The sequence below is a fragment of the Desmodus rotundus genome, chromosome 2 (genome assembly GCF_022682495.2).
Source record: "Desmodus rotundus isolate HL8 chromosome 2, HLdesRot8A.1, whole genome shotgun sequence".
Taxonomy (NCBI): domain Eukaryota; kingdom Metazoa; phylum Chordata; class Mammalia; order Chiroptera; family Phyllostomidae; genus Desmodus; species Desmodus rotundus.
In genome coordinates, this window is record NC_071388.1 from 184,682,552 (window position 1) to 184,698,937 (window position 16,386).

At 37.2% G+C, this 16,386-nt stretch overlaps 1 protein-coding gene across 2 annotated transcripts in view; it reads left to right on the forward strand.

Annotated features, from left to right (window-relative positions):
• The window catches only part of PARD3B (par-3 family cell polarity regulator beta), a 959,988-nt gene that overhangs the window by 494,632 nt on the left and 448,970 nt on the right, over positions 1-16,386 (forward strand). For both annotated transcript variants that reach the window (XM_024564159.3, XM_053918986.1), the window contains exons 5-6: positions 5,107-5,195; positions 13,799-13,885. In XM_024564159.3, coding sequence (XP_024419927.2) covers positions 5,107-5,195; positions 13,799-13,885 — 176 coding nt within the window. The remainder of the gene's footprint in view (positions 1-5,106; positions 5,196-13,798; positions 13,886-16,386) is intronic.

Below are 16,386 nucleotides of genomic sequence, written 5' to 3' on the forward strand. Positions count from 1 at the left end.
TTGTTTACACCTCTAGTTCTTCAGATGATCCTTTTCCCTTTAACTTCCAAATGTAAGTCCTGGGTTTACAGGTTTTTTCTCAAAGTCATTTAAATACTCTATGAGAAAAATATAAGTTTTATTTTTAGATTTCTCTTGTTTTGTGGCTATTTCCCCATGTAATTATTTTATTGAGGGAAAACCCTACATGCTCTTAAATTATTGTTTCTCAATTATTTTTAATATATAGAAAAAGTTATTTTATGAACTCTGTTGATACATAAGCGGTCCTGGGCTACAGCTCTTGAAGTACTGCGTTACTGCCGTGCTGTTGAGGTAGATTTGGAATTGACTTTGTGTCCTTCCAGGATGACCTGAGCATTTGTCTGCCTGCCCCATCTCTAGGGAATATCAAAGAATTCTATTACTGCAATATAGAGACAGGATTTTGGCAAGTGACAAACACTGCCCGTTAGTTGAGATGATAAGCTCCAGTTATTGCCCTTTTTGTTAGCTGCGGCAAAGCAAAGGGTTTTGATGCTACTTTTAAACTAGTTCGACTCTTCTCTCAGACATGCAAGTTTGTGTTGTGTGTGTTCCTTTTTAAACCCATCGTTATTGACATGATTGCTCTAAAACTGTAGTCAGTTCGGAATTACCCTTGAGCAGATTATTGCATAGCAATTGGCCCAATATTGCCTTCAGATTCTAATTGACATTTCCATATAATTGGAGCATTAAGTATGTTGTTGACATAAATAGAATCTTTACTTACCATCTAACTAGAACTAGAAAAACAGTCTTTTTAACCTTGAAGAAGTCGGTCTGATCCAGAAAGTACGCTATTTTCTTACATCGGCTAGGGATCAACGTCAAAGTTCCCTGTGGAGTAGGGGTTGGGAGGCAAAACTAGATAGTTAAAACTGCATAGCAAAAGTCCCCAGTTTTTCTTTGTCGTCCTGGAGATATATACCTATGCATAATTACAAAGCCAAAAAGAATATTTATGTCAAGTAACAACCACTACTAACTGTTCACAGACTAGAAGACTTTATATTAAAAAGGGTAAAACTATAAATTGATTGATTGAATGCTATCCTCAGCAAAAAATCCAATGGCAGAAACTGATATCCTGATCAGTTTTTTTTGCAGAAACTGATATCCTGATTCTAAAATTCATGTGCAGATGCAAGGGGCCCAGAATAGCCAAAACAAACTGGAAAAAGAACAAATTGGAGAAGAATTCCTGGTTTCCAAACTTAGTACTCAGCTGCAGTAATCCAGACTGTGTAGTACTGGCAGGAGGCTCACGTAGGTTCAATGAAATAGAATTGAGTCCAGAAATGCACCCTTGCATTCTGGTCAATTGAATTTTGACAAGGGTGTCAAGACAATTCCGTTGGGGGGAAAAAAGAGTCTTTTTAACAAATAGTGCTGGCACAACTGGATTTTCATATGCCAATTATGAAGTTGGACCCTACCTCATACCATATATAACAGTTAACTCAAAGTAGTAATTAACCTCAAAATAACAGGTAATACAATAAAACTCTTAAAAGGAAATACAGGAGTAAATCTCTGTGACCTTGTAGTAGGCAGTGTTTCTTGGGTACAACACCACAAACATAAGCAACAGAAAAGAAAAGTTGAATTTCATTAAAATTAAAAAGTTTGGCATGCTTCAAAGGGTACATCAAGAAAGCAAAAACGTGGAACAGACTAAAAGTGACCAGAGGGGAGGAGAGAGGAGGTCAATGGTGGGAAGAAGGGGAGGGGACTAGACAAAGAACATGTATGAATGACCCACGGACATGAACAACAGTGTGGGAATTGACTGTGGGAATAGGGGGGTGAGATGGGTGAAGGACGGCAAAGGGGGAAGAATTGGGACAACTGGAATTTGTATAACGGAATTGAATGAACTCTTACAGCTCCATAATAAAAATTCATGTAATTACACCTGTCACAAATGAAGATATACAAATGTTTAATAATCATATGAAAGGATGTTGAACATCATTAGTCATTACAAAAATGCAAATCACTCCACATCTCAAAGGATGGCGAAAAAAAAAATTTAAGGAAAAATAAGTTCTGGCAAGGATACAGAGAAACTGGAATATTCATACATTGCCTATGGGAATATAAAATTGTGCATACACTTTGGAAATAGTATAGCAGTTCCTAAAAATATTAAACCTAGATGTATCATATGACAGAACAGTTTCACTCTTAGGTATATACCCAAGAGAATTGAAAACATATTCCTATACAAGAACTTCTTCCTGTTAACACTATTTTGTAATTGACTATTATTTCAAATGTCCATAGCAACAGTATTTATAATCAGCAAAAGTGCAAACAAATGCGCATCGAGTTGAAAGGGTAAACAATATGTGGTATATGAGGTCTCTCTGGAAAAAGTCCAGCCATTGTTAATACAGTGAGAAAGGTTTGCACAACATCGATGTAACCTGGCAGCCAAAAAGAATGGACTGGAATGTGTGTGTGAACATGTTGTCTTCACTGTACTAGACAGTGGGGACAGTAGATGCAGTTGAGTACTGCATGCCTGTCACATTCAAAATGACAACGAATCTGCATCAAATTTTGCATTAAGCTTGAACGTTCCTCCATGGAAACTATTTGGATGGTTCAGAAGGCCACCTCTATGGGCAACTAACTGGTGATTGGCAGCTTCACAACAATGCTCCCTCTCATGCATCACATCTTGTGCAGAGTTTTTTGGTGAAACATCAAATCACCCAGGTGACTCAACCCCTCTACAGCCCAGATTTGAAGCCCTGTGGCTACTGGCTTTTCCCAAAACTAAAATCACCTTTGAAAGGGAAGAGATTTCAGACCGTTGATGAGATTCAGGAAAATATGATGGGGCAGCTGATGGTGACTGGGAGAACTGTGTCAGGCCCCAAGGTACCTACTTAGAAGAGGACTGAGGCATCATTGCCCTGTGTACAGTGTTTCTTGTATCTCATATCTTCTTCAATAAAGGTCTTTATTTTGCATGGTGCGTGGCTGGATACTTCTGGACAGACCTTGTGTCTATACAATGAAATATCATTTGACTATGAAATTGAAGGAAATACTGATACACGCTGCGACGTGGATGAGACTTGAGACATTACACAATACTAGGAGACAGAAGCTGCATATCTTATGATCCTGTCTATGTGAAATGTTCATAGGACAGAACCCTTAGAGACAAAAAGCAGATTGATTGCTAGGGGCGGTGGGGGCCAGGGAGCATGGGGAGTGATACGTATGGGGTTTCTTTTGGGGGCTTTGAAATTGTTCTAAAATCAGTGGTGATACTTGCAACACTGCAAAAAAGCTAAAAATGACTGCATTGTAAGTTTTAGAAGTAAGAATTTAATGTTATGTGGATTGTATCTTAATAAAGCTTTTAAGAGAAAAAAAAAAAAGAGTGGGTCCAGCCCTGGGAGCGTTGCAGCCGAGGCCCTGCTGGCATCTGACTACCACCTCCGAAGAGATTCCACCCCCAAACCTCCCAGACAGGCTGCTTCTCAATCTCTGACTCTCAGACAATGAGCGATAATGTTTATTTTTTTAATCTGTTAAATTTGGGTGTAATTTATTAAACAGCAATCGAAAACTAACTCCCATGCATTTGTCTCATTTATCCATTAACATTCTTAAATGACTACTGTGTCCCGTGCTCGACACAGAGGAGTAGACGGACGCACCTTCCTGGAGCGCTGCCCCGCGGGAAACAGGCCACTGAGAAAGTTCTCGATTTCGACACCAAATGTCATGACGTGTGCTGGTCACAAATGCAGCGTTTTGCTAAATTGTTCTCCTAAGTATTCTTTCACCTGCCCAGCCCTGTGTTTTTTCTGTGTAAACCTGTATCTAGCCCTTCCTAAAAACACGAATGTTTGAAAGCTTTCGAAGGCAGTTATCTTTTAAGATTTGGTGCCTTTCTTTATCTGTGCAAAGGAGAAAACAAATATTAAAAACAAAATCCATGTACAGCAAGTCCTTCACAAAACTACCAATCGCTGTATGAAATGTTGCTCCTTAGTCTACACGCAAAATACATTTGTATTTTTCTCCATTCACTATGACAAACTGCTTAAAATGTGGCCCTGTGTCTTCTTATTTTCAAGATATTAACCTGATTCTGTTATGGTCAGCTCTTAACTCGCATATTGTCTTTCTGTTGTTGAAATGGTACCTTCAGATCCCTGAGTGCTCTGTTTACAGGTGCTGATTGCGAATAATGGGCCATTCGCCATGTGGTCTGTTGTCTCATTGAAACCCGCGTCCATGACTAACACCATTTATTCGTGACTCTGCTTCTGCACAGCAGGGTGTCTGCAGAATTACGTTACTGAAGTACTGTTCCAAAGCCTAACAGAGCCCTAATGTCTTACATAAATGGAAATTCGGATCAGGTGTGCTTTCTCGAACCTAGTCTCTCCTCATAGGACATCCAACTCAACTTTACCACTGTCCTGGAGTAAAGGGCCTCTCCGACACTCTTACCTCTCTGTAGGGGAAGAGTGTTTACCATTTTAGAAATCAAATAGTTAATTTTGCTTTCTCTGTGATGAAGATCATCCTCAGAATCAAAGGCTCGTGACAAAGAACTCCAGATTTCTTCTTGTGCAAAATTCCTATTACATATTTGACAGAAGTGGCCTTGCCAGGCAATATTTTCCCCATGGGTTTTGCTTTCTCATATTTTAGTGTCACTGGGGGAGGGGAGTACAAGCAAGTACAGTACTTTAAAGCTAATACATCAGTGGCACCTTCCCTTTGGTACCCCTTTATTTTGCTGATTGAAAACATTCAGTCCCAAAAGCTTATGGTTGGGAAGCGGGTAGCTAAGTGATGTATTCCAAAGCTCTTAACATATTGTCTTGTGTAAATGGCCCATTTGAGTATTTCAGAACCCAAACGGGAGAGAAAACAAAATTGAAAGCACTGAAAAGATTAACACCTGTTTCCAGTCTTCAGAGAAATTGGAGCATATTATATATATCCAGAATAAAACCATTTTCTCTCCCATGTTGAGACGTTTCATTCAAATTTTCAATTCTACATGCATAACATCCACATGCTTATGGATTTGTTTCTCTACAGGATTCTACACACAACTTAGAAGATGGGGAAGTTATGAATGATGTGCAGACAGAACTACTGGCATCCCCGAAAACTAAGGATGCACTGAGGTATTCTCTTCGTGGGAATGGAGTATTTCCCTTCAACTCAATGTTTGCTTCTTTCATAGTTTGTAGGTGTTTTTATATTATAGGGATGATCAAGACAATTAGAATAGTGGTGTGAAACCTGTCCCAATTCTAAAATTAATTAACTTAATTACTCTTTTCTCTCATATTCTCTATATAAGAACTCGTGACAAGCATATATACAAATGAACCTCAATCCTTTCAACAATTCTGCAACCTGAATTTCTTAATCACTTTTTTTTCCTCTTTGAACAATAGTGTAAAGTGCATTTTGGTTGAGTGTTTTACCTTGACATTAGCTCTTTGAATATTGCTTTGCCTTGTCTTTTAACAATTTTGCAATATTTTATTTGATGTATATAAAATGAATCCAGTCCTATCAGCCAAGATTTTCATGTTTTTTTAAAATATTTTATTTATTTATTTAGAGAGAGGGAAAGGGAGGGAGAAAGAGAGGGAGAGAAACATCAGTGTGTGGTTGCCTTTCACATGCCCCCAACTGGGGACCTGGCCTGCAACCCAGGCATGTTCCCTGACTGGGACTCGAACTGGCTACTCTTTGGTTCGCAGGCTGGCACTCACTCCACTGAGCCACACCAGCCAGGGACATGTTTTTAATGTAAGTAATTTATTATACAAAGCCAGTTGCTCTCATCTGGATCAGTACTTCTTTTCTCTGCACTAATTTTCCAGTTCTGCCCTAGCTGCTACCTGGGTTCAATTCCCAGCCCAGCTGCTAACTGGTTCTAATCACTTAGGCAATTCACTCATCTCTCTTTGCCTTCATTTCTGGTCTGTAAAACAGAAATAATATTAAATCCTGTAGAGGATTGGTATGAAGATTAAATGAGTTAATACATGTAAAGCACTTTGAATAGTGTGTGGGTCAGAATAAGCCTTGTGAGCATTTGCTACTGCTACATCATTATTATCATTATCTATATTATTATCATTATCATTCTAAGTTGCTTTACATTTTGCACAATGCAAGTAATTCCATATTTAATAGATCGTTGGTATCATCACTAGTAGCAATGCTTCTGATGGTCATTCACTTATTCACTTAATCAACATATTCCTTTAATTCAGTTCAGTTTCTAATCGATGGCAAGCATTTAGCATGGTATTAGCTTTAAAAAAATATATGTGACCTTCCTTTATTACACTGCTTTACAGTGCGGATTTTCCTGGAGCTTATATTTTATAGTCATATGACATAGTTACTCTTTATGTAGATTTTTTTTGATTAATGAGTTACCCAATAATAAACATTTGGTACAGGAAATCTCCAGGGACCTCTCTTTTCAGAAGCCAGACAAGATTATTTCTGGATGGCCCTGCCCAGGAAGCTCAGTGGGTCAGAGCTTCGTCTGGCTATGCCAAGGTTGCAGGTTCGATCTCCAGTCAAGTCGATGTTTCTCTCTCTCTCCTTTTCTTTCTCTCCCTAAAAATCAATTTTTTAAAAAAGATTGTTTTTTGGGGGGTAGGCATAATGAATATAATACTCTTATTCTATTTGACTTTAATTTTACTTTTTAATGCTAACTTTTTGAAGTTTGTTCACATCTTGGCTAAATGTTATGTGGATTGCTGTCAAGAATGAACCATTGTTCAGTTTATGGCTGCATAATCAAATTAGCTGACGTTTTGCTAGCTACGATGAATTAAGAGAAATGGAGTATAGGGGTTTTTTAAATAATATTATCTGATGAAAATATATGTATAATCTAATTATCAAAACAGCTTCTCACATGTTTTATCATCACTTTTAGTAGGCTAAGGAATTGCAAAGTTCAGAGCAATTGAGTACCACTAGAGACCCAGTCTATATCCATCTCTCTTGTCCCCCAATTTTTTGACTCTTGTGTCACCTGTTTTATGCGCTTTCCCGGTGTTTTGTTTCATGCTACACACCTGGAGCTAGGAAACTTCATGTGGTCAGTACCAGCATGGGAGAAATCAGCTGAAATCAGTTTGAGGCTGAGTTCAGAAAGCAGAGTGCGTGCAAAGTCCCAGCACTTGGAGACTCTTGGGTGAGAAGAATCGTTACAGCGTGGAAGGAACAGATAGCAGGGGAGGACTTGGAGATTACATTCCTAGGAGAGGACATTGGTTCTAGCGGGCATGGGGTGATGATGAAATAATTGAAGGGACGTTATGAAGCCACTTGTAGCTGAGTTACCTGGTCAGCATTCTCCAAGCGCAAGGGGGGTCTGATATTCCACAGAGGCTGGCCCAAGCATAGGACTTTGGGCTTACTTCCCTGCAGGTGGCATAGAAGCTAGACAAATCATTTGCAGAATTCATCTCCAAATGTCTTGAGCTTGTTCTTGTATTTTAATTCCCATAGTCGTTTTTCTAGTCTTTCTTGCATCTCAGCCACACTGTTACAGTAACCTGCTAACTCTTCTCTTTAGCATCAGTATCTCCTTATTCTAATTGATCCCACAATTCACTATTGGATAAACTGTGAGCTATTATTTGAGAAGCAGTGCTAATTGTATTCTGGGCATTATAACACGTACTCATGTCAAACATAAAAATACTACATCACTTCCATTTTCCAGATAAACTGATGCATTTGCTAAACCACAGAACTCATCAAACCATTCCTTAGTGTCAAAGCCTTCGGATTAGTTAAATCCTGAGTTTGAACACTACCTATGTAACTATGGGCTAATTCTTTAACCTTTAAAAATGTTTTAGTATGGAAAATGGATATCATGATAGTATAGATTATTGTGAAGTTTAAATGAGATGCATTATTGGCAATTACTCTTAGTATAAGGCTAAAGGAATGGCTGAATAAACAGTAATTGCAATTGCCTACTACAGTTTGTCATAACTGTTTGTCATTCATTCAAACAAGACTACAGACCCACCAAGGGATTCCCGACGCCTAATACAAATCTTGGAATATAGTAGTATCCTACTTGTTGTCTGGATGACTGAATGGATAGAATACATTGGTCCATAAATCATATGCATAACTATTAACTCATTACCCGTTATTAACAAAAACATCTGCATTTAAAGGAAACTAACTCTTAGAGGGTCGTCTCCAAATAGTCTTACAATATCTATCTCCGGTAAATCACTAGTCAGTTAATTTTGATCTTAAGAAGACAATGAAGCAAGAGGTTTCCAGGGGTTAACTTTTCTTGTTTATAAAATTACACTTTAGCTTCCCTTTTAAATAGCAAGTGATGGCTGCCAGAGACCTTCGCCTCCTCCCTACTTTCTATCTCATTCCTGATTTACCTCATTCCTGACACTTCCCCAAATCCGCCTCCTCCAGACTTGCCTCTTTTTCCAGGCTTAAAACCGCCCTCATGTTCTGTCCCATCCTCTCCTTCGCCTCTGATATCCATTCACTTAGCAAATTTCTGGCAGAGTCTATCTCAAAGTGTCTCAGACTTTCTCCATGTTTTAATGCTCTATTCCTGTGATCATTGCTCAAGATTATTGCCTATCAGATAGATTATTGCAGTAATTTACTAATTCCTGTCTCCAGTACCAATCTCTCCCTTGTCTTCCCATTTTCTAATTGATCACACATATCACTGCCAGGTATATATTTCTAAACCACAACATTTATCACACTGCTCCGTAGTCCTAAAACCTTTACTGACTCCATTTTCTACAATATTAAGCGTGAATTTTTCAGCATAGAATTTGACACATCACTCTGAGATTTGATCTCAGACTAATGCTTCAACCTTATCTCCTACCCACCACAATCAATCAGTCTCTCTTCCTCTCCCCCTTCTCTCCTTCTCTTTCCCTCACTCTCTCCATCTCCCCTCCCTTCCTCCCCACTGACCCCCCAGTCATGTGCCCACACCACGCTGGTTCACAATCTCAGTGCAGACCGCTTTCTTTGTCACGACCTCTTCCACCTCGCTTACCTCTTCTGACCAAAGATCCATGTGCCCTTCTCAGTTCCATCTCACATGCAGCCTGCTTCAGAAGGCCTTCCTGATTCTAGCTTCCCTTTCTGGTCCTGTACCCCACTGCTCTGAACCTCATCAGAAGGGGCCTCTGCTTTGAAATACATGTCAGACTGGTTTAAAACAGCTGCTCTGGAATGCAATAAATTCCAATTTGATTCCTGACTCTACCTTATGTAAACGGTGTGATGTTGGACAAATTATTTAACTCCTCTGGGCATCGGGTTACTTATCTACACAATGGAACTGATGTAAGTGCTTGCATACATTTGATATGAGTACATGGTGTGATACCCAGAATGCAGTTAGCACACAGCCTCCCAATAAATAGCTTCCTTTCACTGAGAATGTGGTACCATTACTATTACTTCTGTCTTATTGCTCTGTATTATTTTTTTATTACCTGTCTTAACCTATCTCCTAGATTATGAACTCCTCAGGCCCTTTGTTTTTTTCTTGCAGAATTTCCTCATTAGAATTACTCAATTAATATTTGGTGAATTCAAGTGAGTTAAGTGAATCCCACCACCGTCAATAACAAATTCTTTGTTGTATTTTTACTCAGCATATTCACATTTTACTTCAGTGTCATATGCAAACTCTTCTCGGATGTTTGACTCTGCAGTTCATCGCTCACACCCTTGCATATGACAGATCTGTGCGTCGGTCCCTAGAGAACGCCAACCGCTGCCTTCTGTCCATTTGTTCCGGCCCTTCGCCCCCCTCCCGCTGTCAGCAGTCTGTTCGTGAAGAAATGTTCCTCAGCCCTGTAGTATTTAAAGATTTTTTTTAAAGTCTTACTGAGGAAATCAATTGAGAAAAATTGCAAAGCTTGAAATAGGTTATTCCCTTTTAATTCATAAGCTCATTTGTTCCTTTGGAAAGTTCTGATAATCATACTAATGGCTGGTAGTTCTTGAACCCCCGGTATATACCAGATACTGACATGCAATGCATATTTGTCAGCTTCTCTATTTTTTTCATTAAAACCAACAACTCTATTTGGGATTTATCTTAATTTTCTCATTGTACAAGTAAGGAAACAGATGCTTTTGGTCTTAGTTGAAATGATTTACTCAGAAATCTGATGCTACGTCACTGCTAGGATATACTTCCTGTCAAATTTCATAAGTGAATCATGATTTCCTTTGGAAACAAAGTGTCTCCCCTCCCTACCCTCAGTCCTGTCTCCTCCCTACCCTAAACAAGTTAAATAATCATAATGTTAAAAATGCTGTCCCTTGGCCTTGTGGGAAGAAATTAGACATACAAACATCTGCAGCTCTCATTGTACAATGTTCTCTCCCTCAAGCTTCACATCACTAACCAAATGCAACCCTTCTCATCTAGATTTTCCAGAACAGCCATTCAGAATAGGCTCATTTTTAACCACTGCTTCTGTGCCATCTCCCATCACTTTGTCCTAAACTCTTAGATAGGTAGCAGCTGGTTCCAGTGATTATTGAATCAGTTTTGTCATTTGGATCTTAAAAGGTTTAGCTTCCTTAATACCACTGGACTTAATGTTTTCTGACTATCTACTTTTGTTTTAGTATGTCATAGAAAGTTGTGTAAAGCTAGCTATTTTGATTGTAGTGAAATCTTCCAACATTTAAAAAAAAATTTTTTTAATTTATTTTTAGAGAGAGGGGGAGGGAAGAAGAAGGAGAGAGAGAGAAATATCAATATGTGGTTGCCTCTCACCCGCCCCCTATGGGGGACCTGGCCTGCAACCCAAGCATGTGCCCTGACTGGGAATTGAACCGATGACCTTTTGGTTCACAGGCTGACACTCAATCCACTGAGCCACACCAGGCAGGGCTCAACTTTTCTTTATATAACTGGAGTATTTTCCTTTACCCCACAGTTCATTTTTTGTCTGTTTTTCAGAAGTAGTGGCCAATCCTGTTCTCTTTCTGCTGCTAGAATATGCTTTTCATTTCATTTTCTATTTTCAGCTTCTCCCTGCATATATAAAAAATGTGTATATATCCTGCTCACTGGTCCCTGAACTCTATTCTGTAATTTACCTAAACAAATAGCATTAATAGCTTATTTTTACTCTATGAGATATTGTGTTTAGCCCTATTTGCTGTGTTTGGCTTCCATGGATGGTGTATAGAGAGAGATTTCTACTGTACTCTATTAAGTATATATAACACTGAGTGGGTTTTTTTCCACTTTTAAAATAGTTAAATTTTATGGACTGGTTTCTGAGGTGTCCTCTTTTAAAATGCTTTTCTTTTTTATCTTAAAACAAATAACAGATAACAAGTTATAAAAAGCATGGTGAAATATAGTCTGTATAAAACTTACAATGTTTGTCTATATTAAATAGATCTAATTCTCTATAAGTGCCTGCATATTACAATCAACAAAATTAAAAGTCTTATTTGTTTTTTTCTGGTATAACAATATTCTTATGGTAGTAATTTAATGGCTGTCAAATATCCTTCAAGCCAAAAATTATCCTGTGATGTGTAAAGATAGCATAAAAGTTTATTCCGAAATATTGGGAAAGGAAATCTTACAAAGTTGAAATGAACCTTAAAAGTGCATCCCCCCAAATTGTTAGTATTTAAAACAAGATTGATTACTTTAACAGATTGTGAGATTTACTTTATTACGTGAATGTAAAAATACAGGATTGATAATGACTAAAGAGTAGATGTCAGTATGATACATCGAAGTCAAGTTCACACAAGGGGTTTTAAGTGGGGTAGAGAAATATTTGAAAAATAGAAAAAATGAGAATGCATAAAGCCATTCTATAACTTCTTAAACTGAAATCTTGAAGTCTGTTCTAGACTAAACACATTCCACACACCTTTATATGAGGCACATGAGTCTGTCTATCAGCATGTGGACACTTAATACATTCATTAGAAAAGATAAGAGTTATGCTCTAGGTACAAAACTATAACAATACATCACGAAGGCAGAGGCAATAAAGTTTCAATGGTTAAACAGGATTTTAGTCTGTGTTTAGAAGTCTTTAACATAGTACAGTAACCCTAGAATGTGAATGTTTTGGGTTTAGTCTTCCTCAGATGCCTTCAAATGCACTCTATATCTGTTATTATATAAAAATGATTGCCTTGTGGTCCATTAAAAGCTATATAACATTCTCTTCCCACAAAACAATTTATATTCATGACTTCTAATGCATACCTTTCTATAGTATTTTATATACATACATTCATATAATGTCTATATTCTCACACAGAAAGTACAGAGAAGAATCTATTTTATCCCACGATATTATCACTCTAAGATTTGTTTTGTTTCTAACTTTTATTCTGGGCATCTGCTATAACCTGCCTGACTGAACAAGTTTTAAATCTATCAGCAATATCTGAGTACAACTCATTTGAAATTTATTATCAGATTTGAAATTCCATCATATCCCACAAACGTTGGAAAGTGACGCGCTTTTCTTTTTGCAGTTCTTAATGGTAATAGGTTTGCCATGAAAACACATTAAAAATAAGCCTAATCCACTGATGAGAATATATTTAATGTATTTATTTTAGATTGCTGATAATTTAGAGAATGCTTCATGCAGAGAGAGTTCATCAGGCATTTTGCTTTCTTAATGCTGTTCTCAACTTTCCAGCAAGGAGCCAAATTTCACTATTTTCAATTTGGAGCAGAAAAGCATTTGTGGCAGCTGTAGCTCTTAATTTGACATCTAGTTTTCAGGTCATTTTCATGTAAATAGGAAACAATACAGACCTGCTTACAATTTCCATAACTGGGATGTACGCTTCAACTTTATCATTTTTCCTCTGGCAATTTTATTTTCTTTCTCTGGAATTAAAGGAGCCAGTAATTGTTCACGGTTATTATTTCTCATGTTTATAAAAACATGTTAGTTCCACTTTTTTATTACTCAAAAGCTCCTATGTCTTGTATAGTTCAGCCATACACACTATTCATTAATGTTTCTAGCTCATCCTTTTCTTAATCTGGAATAGGTTAGGTGGGTCAGGCTTTCTATTTCTTTCTGTAATACGTTTTCTTCAGGCTTTGCAACTTCTTTTTCTACTACTAAACAAATATAGGAGGTGAAAATTTGGAATTGTTCCACTGAATACGACTGATGCTTTATTGAAAGGCAACTTTAAATTTTGATATATAATGCTTTGAACATGCCCATGTGTACTACCAAGGTGGCTTCACAGTTCTAAAATGTAATTTTGTGCTTTTTCTAATAAATACGTATTTTATTTCATTTTCTCTCTGTTTTAGGGAGGAATCATACTTTATAATTAAGCATAGATGTGCTTAGTTCTATGAATTTTCTCATCTGTACAGTAATTTTCAAGTGTGTCTCAATGGGGAGAAATTTTATTTTGTGTACATCCTTTTAAATATGTTGATTTATGTAGATTAAGTAGGAAGTTATTTTTGTAGGGAGTCATTTCCATTTGTTCCTCTTCTAGGGGAAAAAATGAGAAATCAGATAGTCTTTGAAACATTTTATTTCTCAAATCTTGTAAATCATGTACCCCTTTGATTTCATCTTTGCTGTTAAATTTATAGTAGTTGATATAATCCTAAAATTTTTTTTGATGTGCCTCATCTGTTCTTTTAGCAGAGACTCATCTTTGCTCTTACTTTTTTCTGCCCCAGTGATATGACAAGAACAGTGGAGATTTCCGGGGAAGGAGGCCCCCTGGGAATACATGTAGTACCCTTCTTTTCTTCTCTGAGTGGAAGGTAAGATGCTTTTCTTATATCAAAGCTCATGCTAATGAAAAACTTGACTGGCGCTCATTTTCCCAAATATTTTTCAGAAGAGGTTTAAGTGTGTATCTTTGTTATTCGGATGGACACCTGAAGATAATACTTCTGTTGGCCACTTATGTGTTAGAAAGAAAATAAAATCATTTACTTCTAAGATGCAGTAGAATAGGGAGAAATAAATCTCAGTGCTGCACTTACAATTAATTATGAAGTAGTTTCTTAAAGTATTCTTATCAGTAATGTGTCATAAACAGAATACTTGGAAAAGATTTAAACATATTGTTAGATGTATATTGCAACTGAATTTTTCAATATTGTAAAATACACTTCAACTAGTAAATATAGTAATTCCAAACTGGTATTTCCTGACATTCCTCTGGTGTATATACTTTAGAGTAATAAATAGTATAACATTATAAGTAGCTATATCATCAGCTATATAGGTTTCAATAATTTTAGCCATAGCAGTAAAATGCCATCAGGCTATTTACTTTTTAAAAATAAAATATGATCAATTAAAAATAATTTACCACATCCTTTAAAATGTTTATATTGCTAACTTCACACTGGCATGTAGTAAATCAGATTGTGTCAGCATTTCTTGAAACTAATGTCTACATAACTGGATACCGATGGAAATTAAGGGTGTACCTGGGAGATAATATTCCCACTAATACTGCTCTAACAACCCACATAAAACTAGCATTAGATATTTGTCACTTTGCGACAAGATGACTGCCTTAGCACTAAATTGATATCAACAAGGACTATCAGAAACTTAAAAGAAAATCAGTATCTCATAGGACATGATTTTAATTTGTTTACTAAATTTGTTGACTTAAATGCATCACTGAAAAGGCAGAACACCGTATTTTAGCTAGGACACCACAGACCAGAAAAATCGGTTGATTTTCTCAAGGTCACACAAAATCCAGATCTCCTGACTTGCTCTCACTGCATTGCTCTATCTAAAATAGAAATTTTCCCAAAGGTTATATAGTATTAATTTACTGGTTCTGAATATTTACTCAATTCAGTCTGCCATATAGCAGGAAGAGCAGATTTAGTCATGATATTTTGGTTGGCATTATTTTGAGTAGGTAGCCATCTGCTACCTGTAATTGCAAAGTCATCACCTTCTTTTTTTTTTTTTTTTTTTTTTTGCAAATAACATCTGATGCCAAGCTGTTGCTGGAATGAATGTTCCCTAAAAAGAAATGAACTGGAAAACTAGTGGCTCTTATTGTTTCATTTCCTGTATGTGTTAATAAGCGTGTTTATAAATGTTACGGGTGATGGCACAGGACAAGCCGAGGTTGTTTTTGATAGACAGGGAGAGTATTTACCCAGTTGTCAGGAGAAAGTCTAATGGCTTTTGGCAGAAGTGCAGCAAGAGAGCTTTGTGAAATACCAGAGCGGTTAAATTACCAGGCCCGTTAGCTTAATGAAGCTGGAATGGAGCACAGGATCATCCCGATTTCCAGACCGTGAAGAAATACACAACGTGACAATCACCATACTTCATTTTCAATAGTTTGGAAAACAAATTGCCCCTTTAGTCCAGAAATCACCTTCTCTCACTTCAAATGAGGAAAATGCACTAGAATTTATCGATTTCCTTCCTTCTCCTTCCTGGTTCTGATCTGTAGCAGGAGCCCCGTGAAATAGTTGAAACAGTGTTGAGCTTGGACGCAGAACAGTTGGATTTGAACCTCAGTGCCCTCTTTTTTAGAACTTTGAGCGAGTCCCCTAAATTTGCCTCTTGTGAACACCTATTTCACATCAAGCTTGTGAGAATTCAATGACATTAACAGTGTGAAAGTTCCTTGTAAAGCACACATCCTATGAATGTGTAAATTATCAGTATTACTATTATTTTGGCTAACACAGAAAAGCGTAGTTCAACAACAGACTTGTAAGTTCATGGTCAACTGTTCAGCAACTTGGTGAAATACTTGTGTAAAAAAAATTTTTTTTGCTATCCACTAGTATTATAGAGAGGAAATTTAATTTAAAAACATAAAAATAATATGGAAGTGGAGACATGAGCCAATAAAAGTTAAGAAGTAATGAGTCCAGGCTGAAACAGCACACTTAACTCAACCCATGTGTCTAGATGCAACTGCGTATAGAGTGTGTCAAACAAGCGTCTGACTTCATAACGCCATATGGTCTCACTGCGTGAGCAGGGGCGGTGGTGGGCTAAGGTCATAGTGGTATACTTAGTTCTTCATTTCCTCCCATTTATTGGTTTGTGTCATTAGTTTAAATTAGAACTTACATTTAATTATTTTCTAGGACTACTGTAATTGGCTTTGCCTCCCGTTTTTGTTTTTTTAGAAAAATACTGCCACACCTGTTGTTAAATTAGAAACCTAATCTAAGTTACAGCACCCTGACGACAATGTAGCTGCTGTTGTATTGGATAAAGCCTCAGTGGGTTCATTAGATATCACTGCACAGGGTGCTAAATG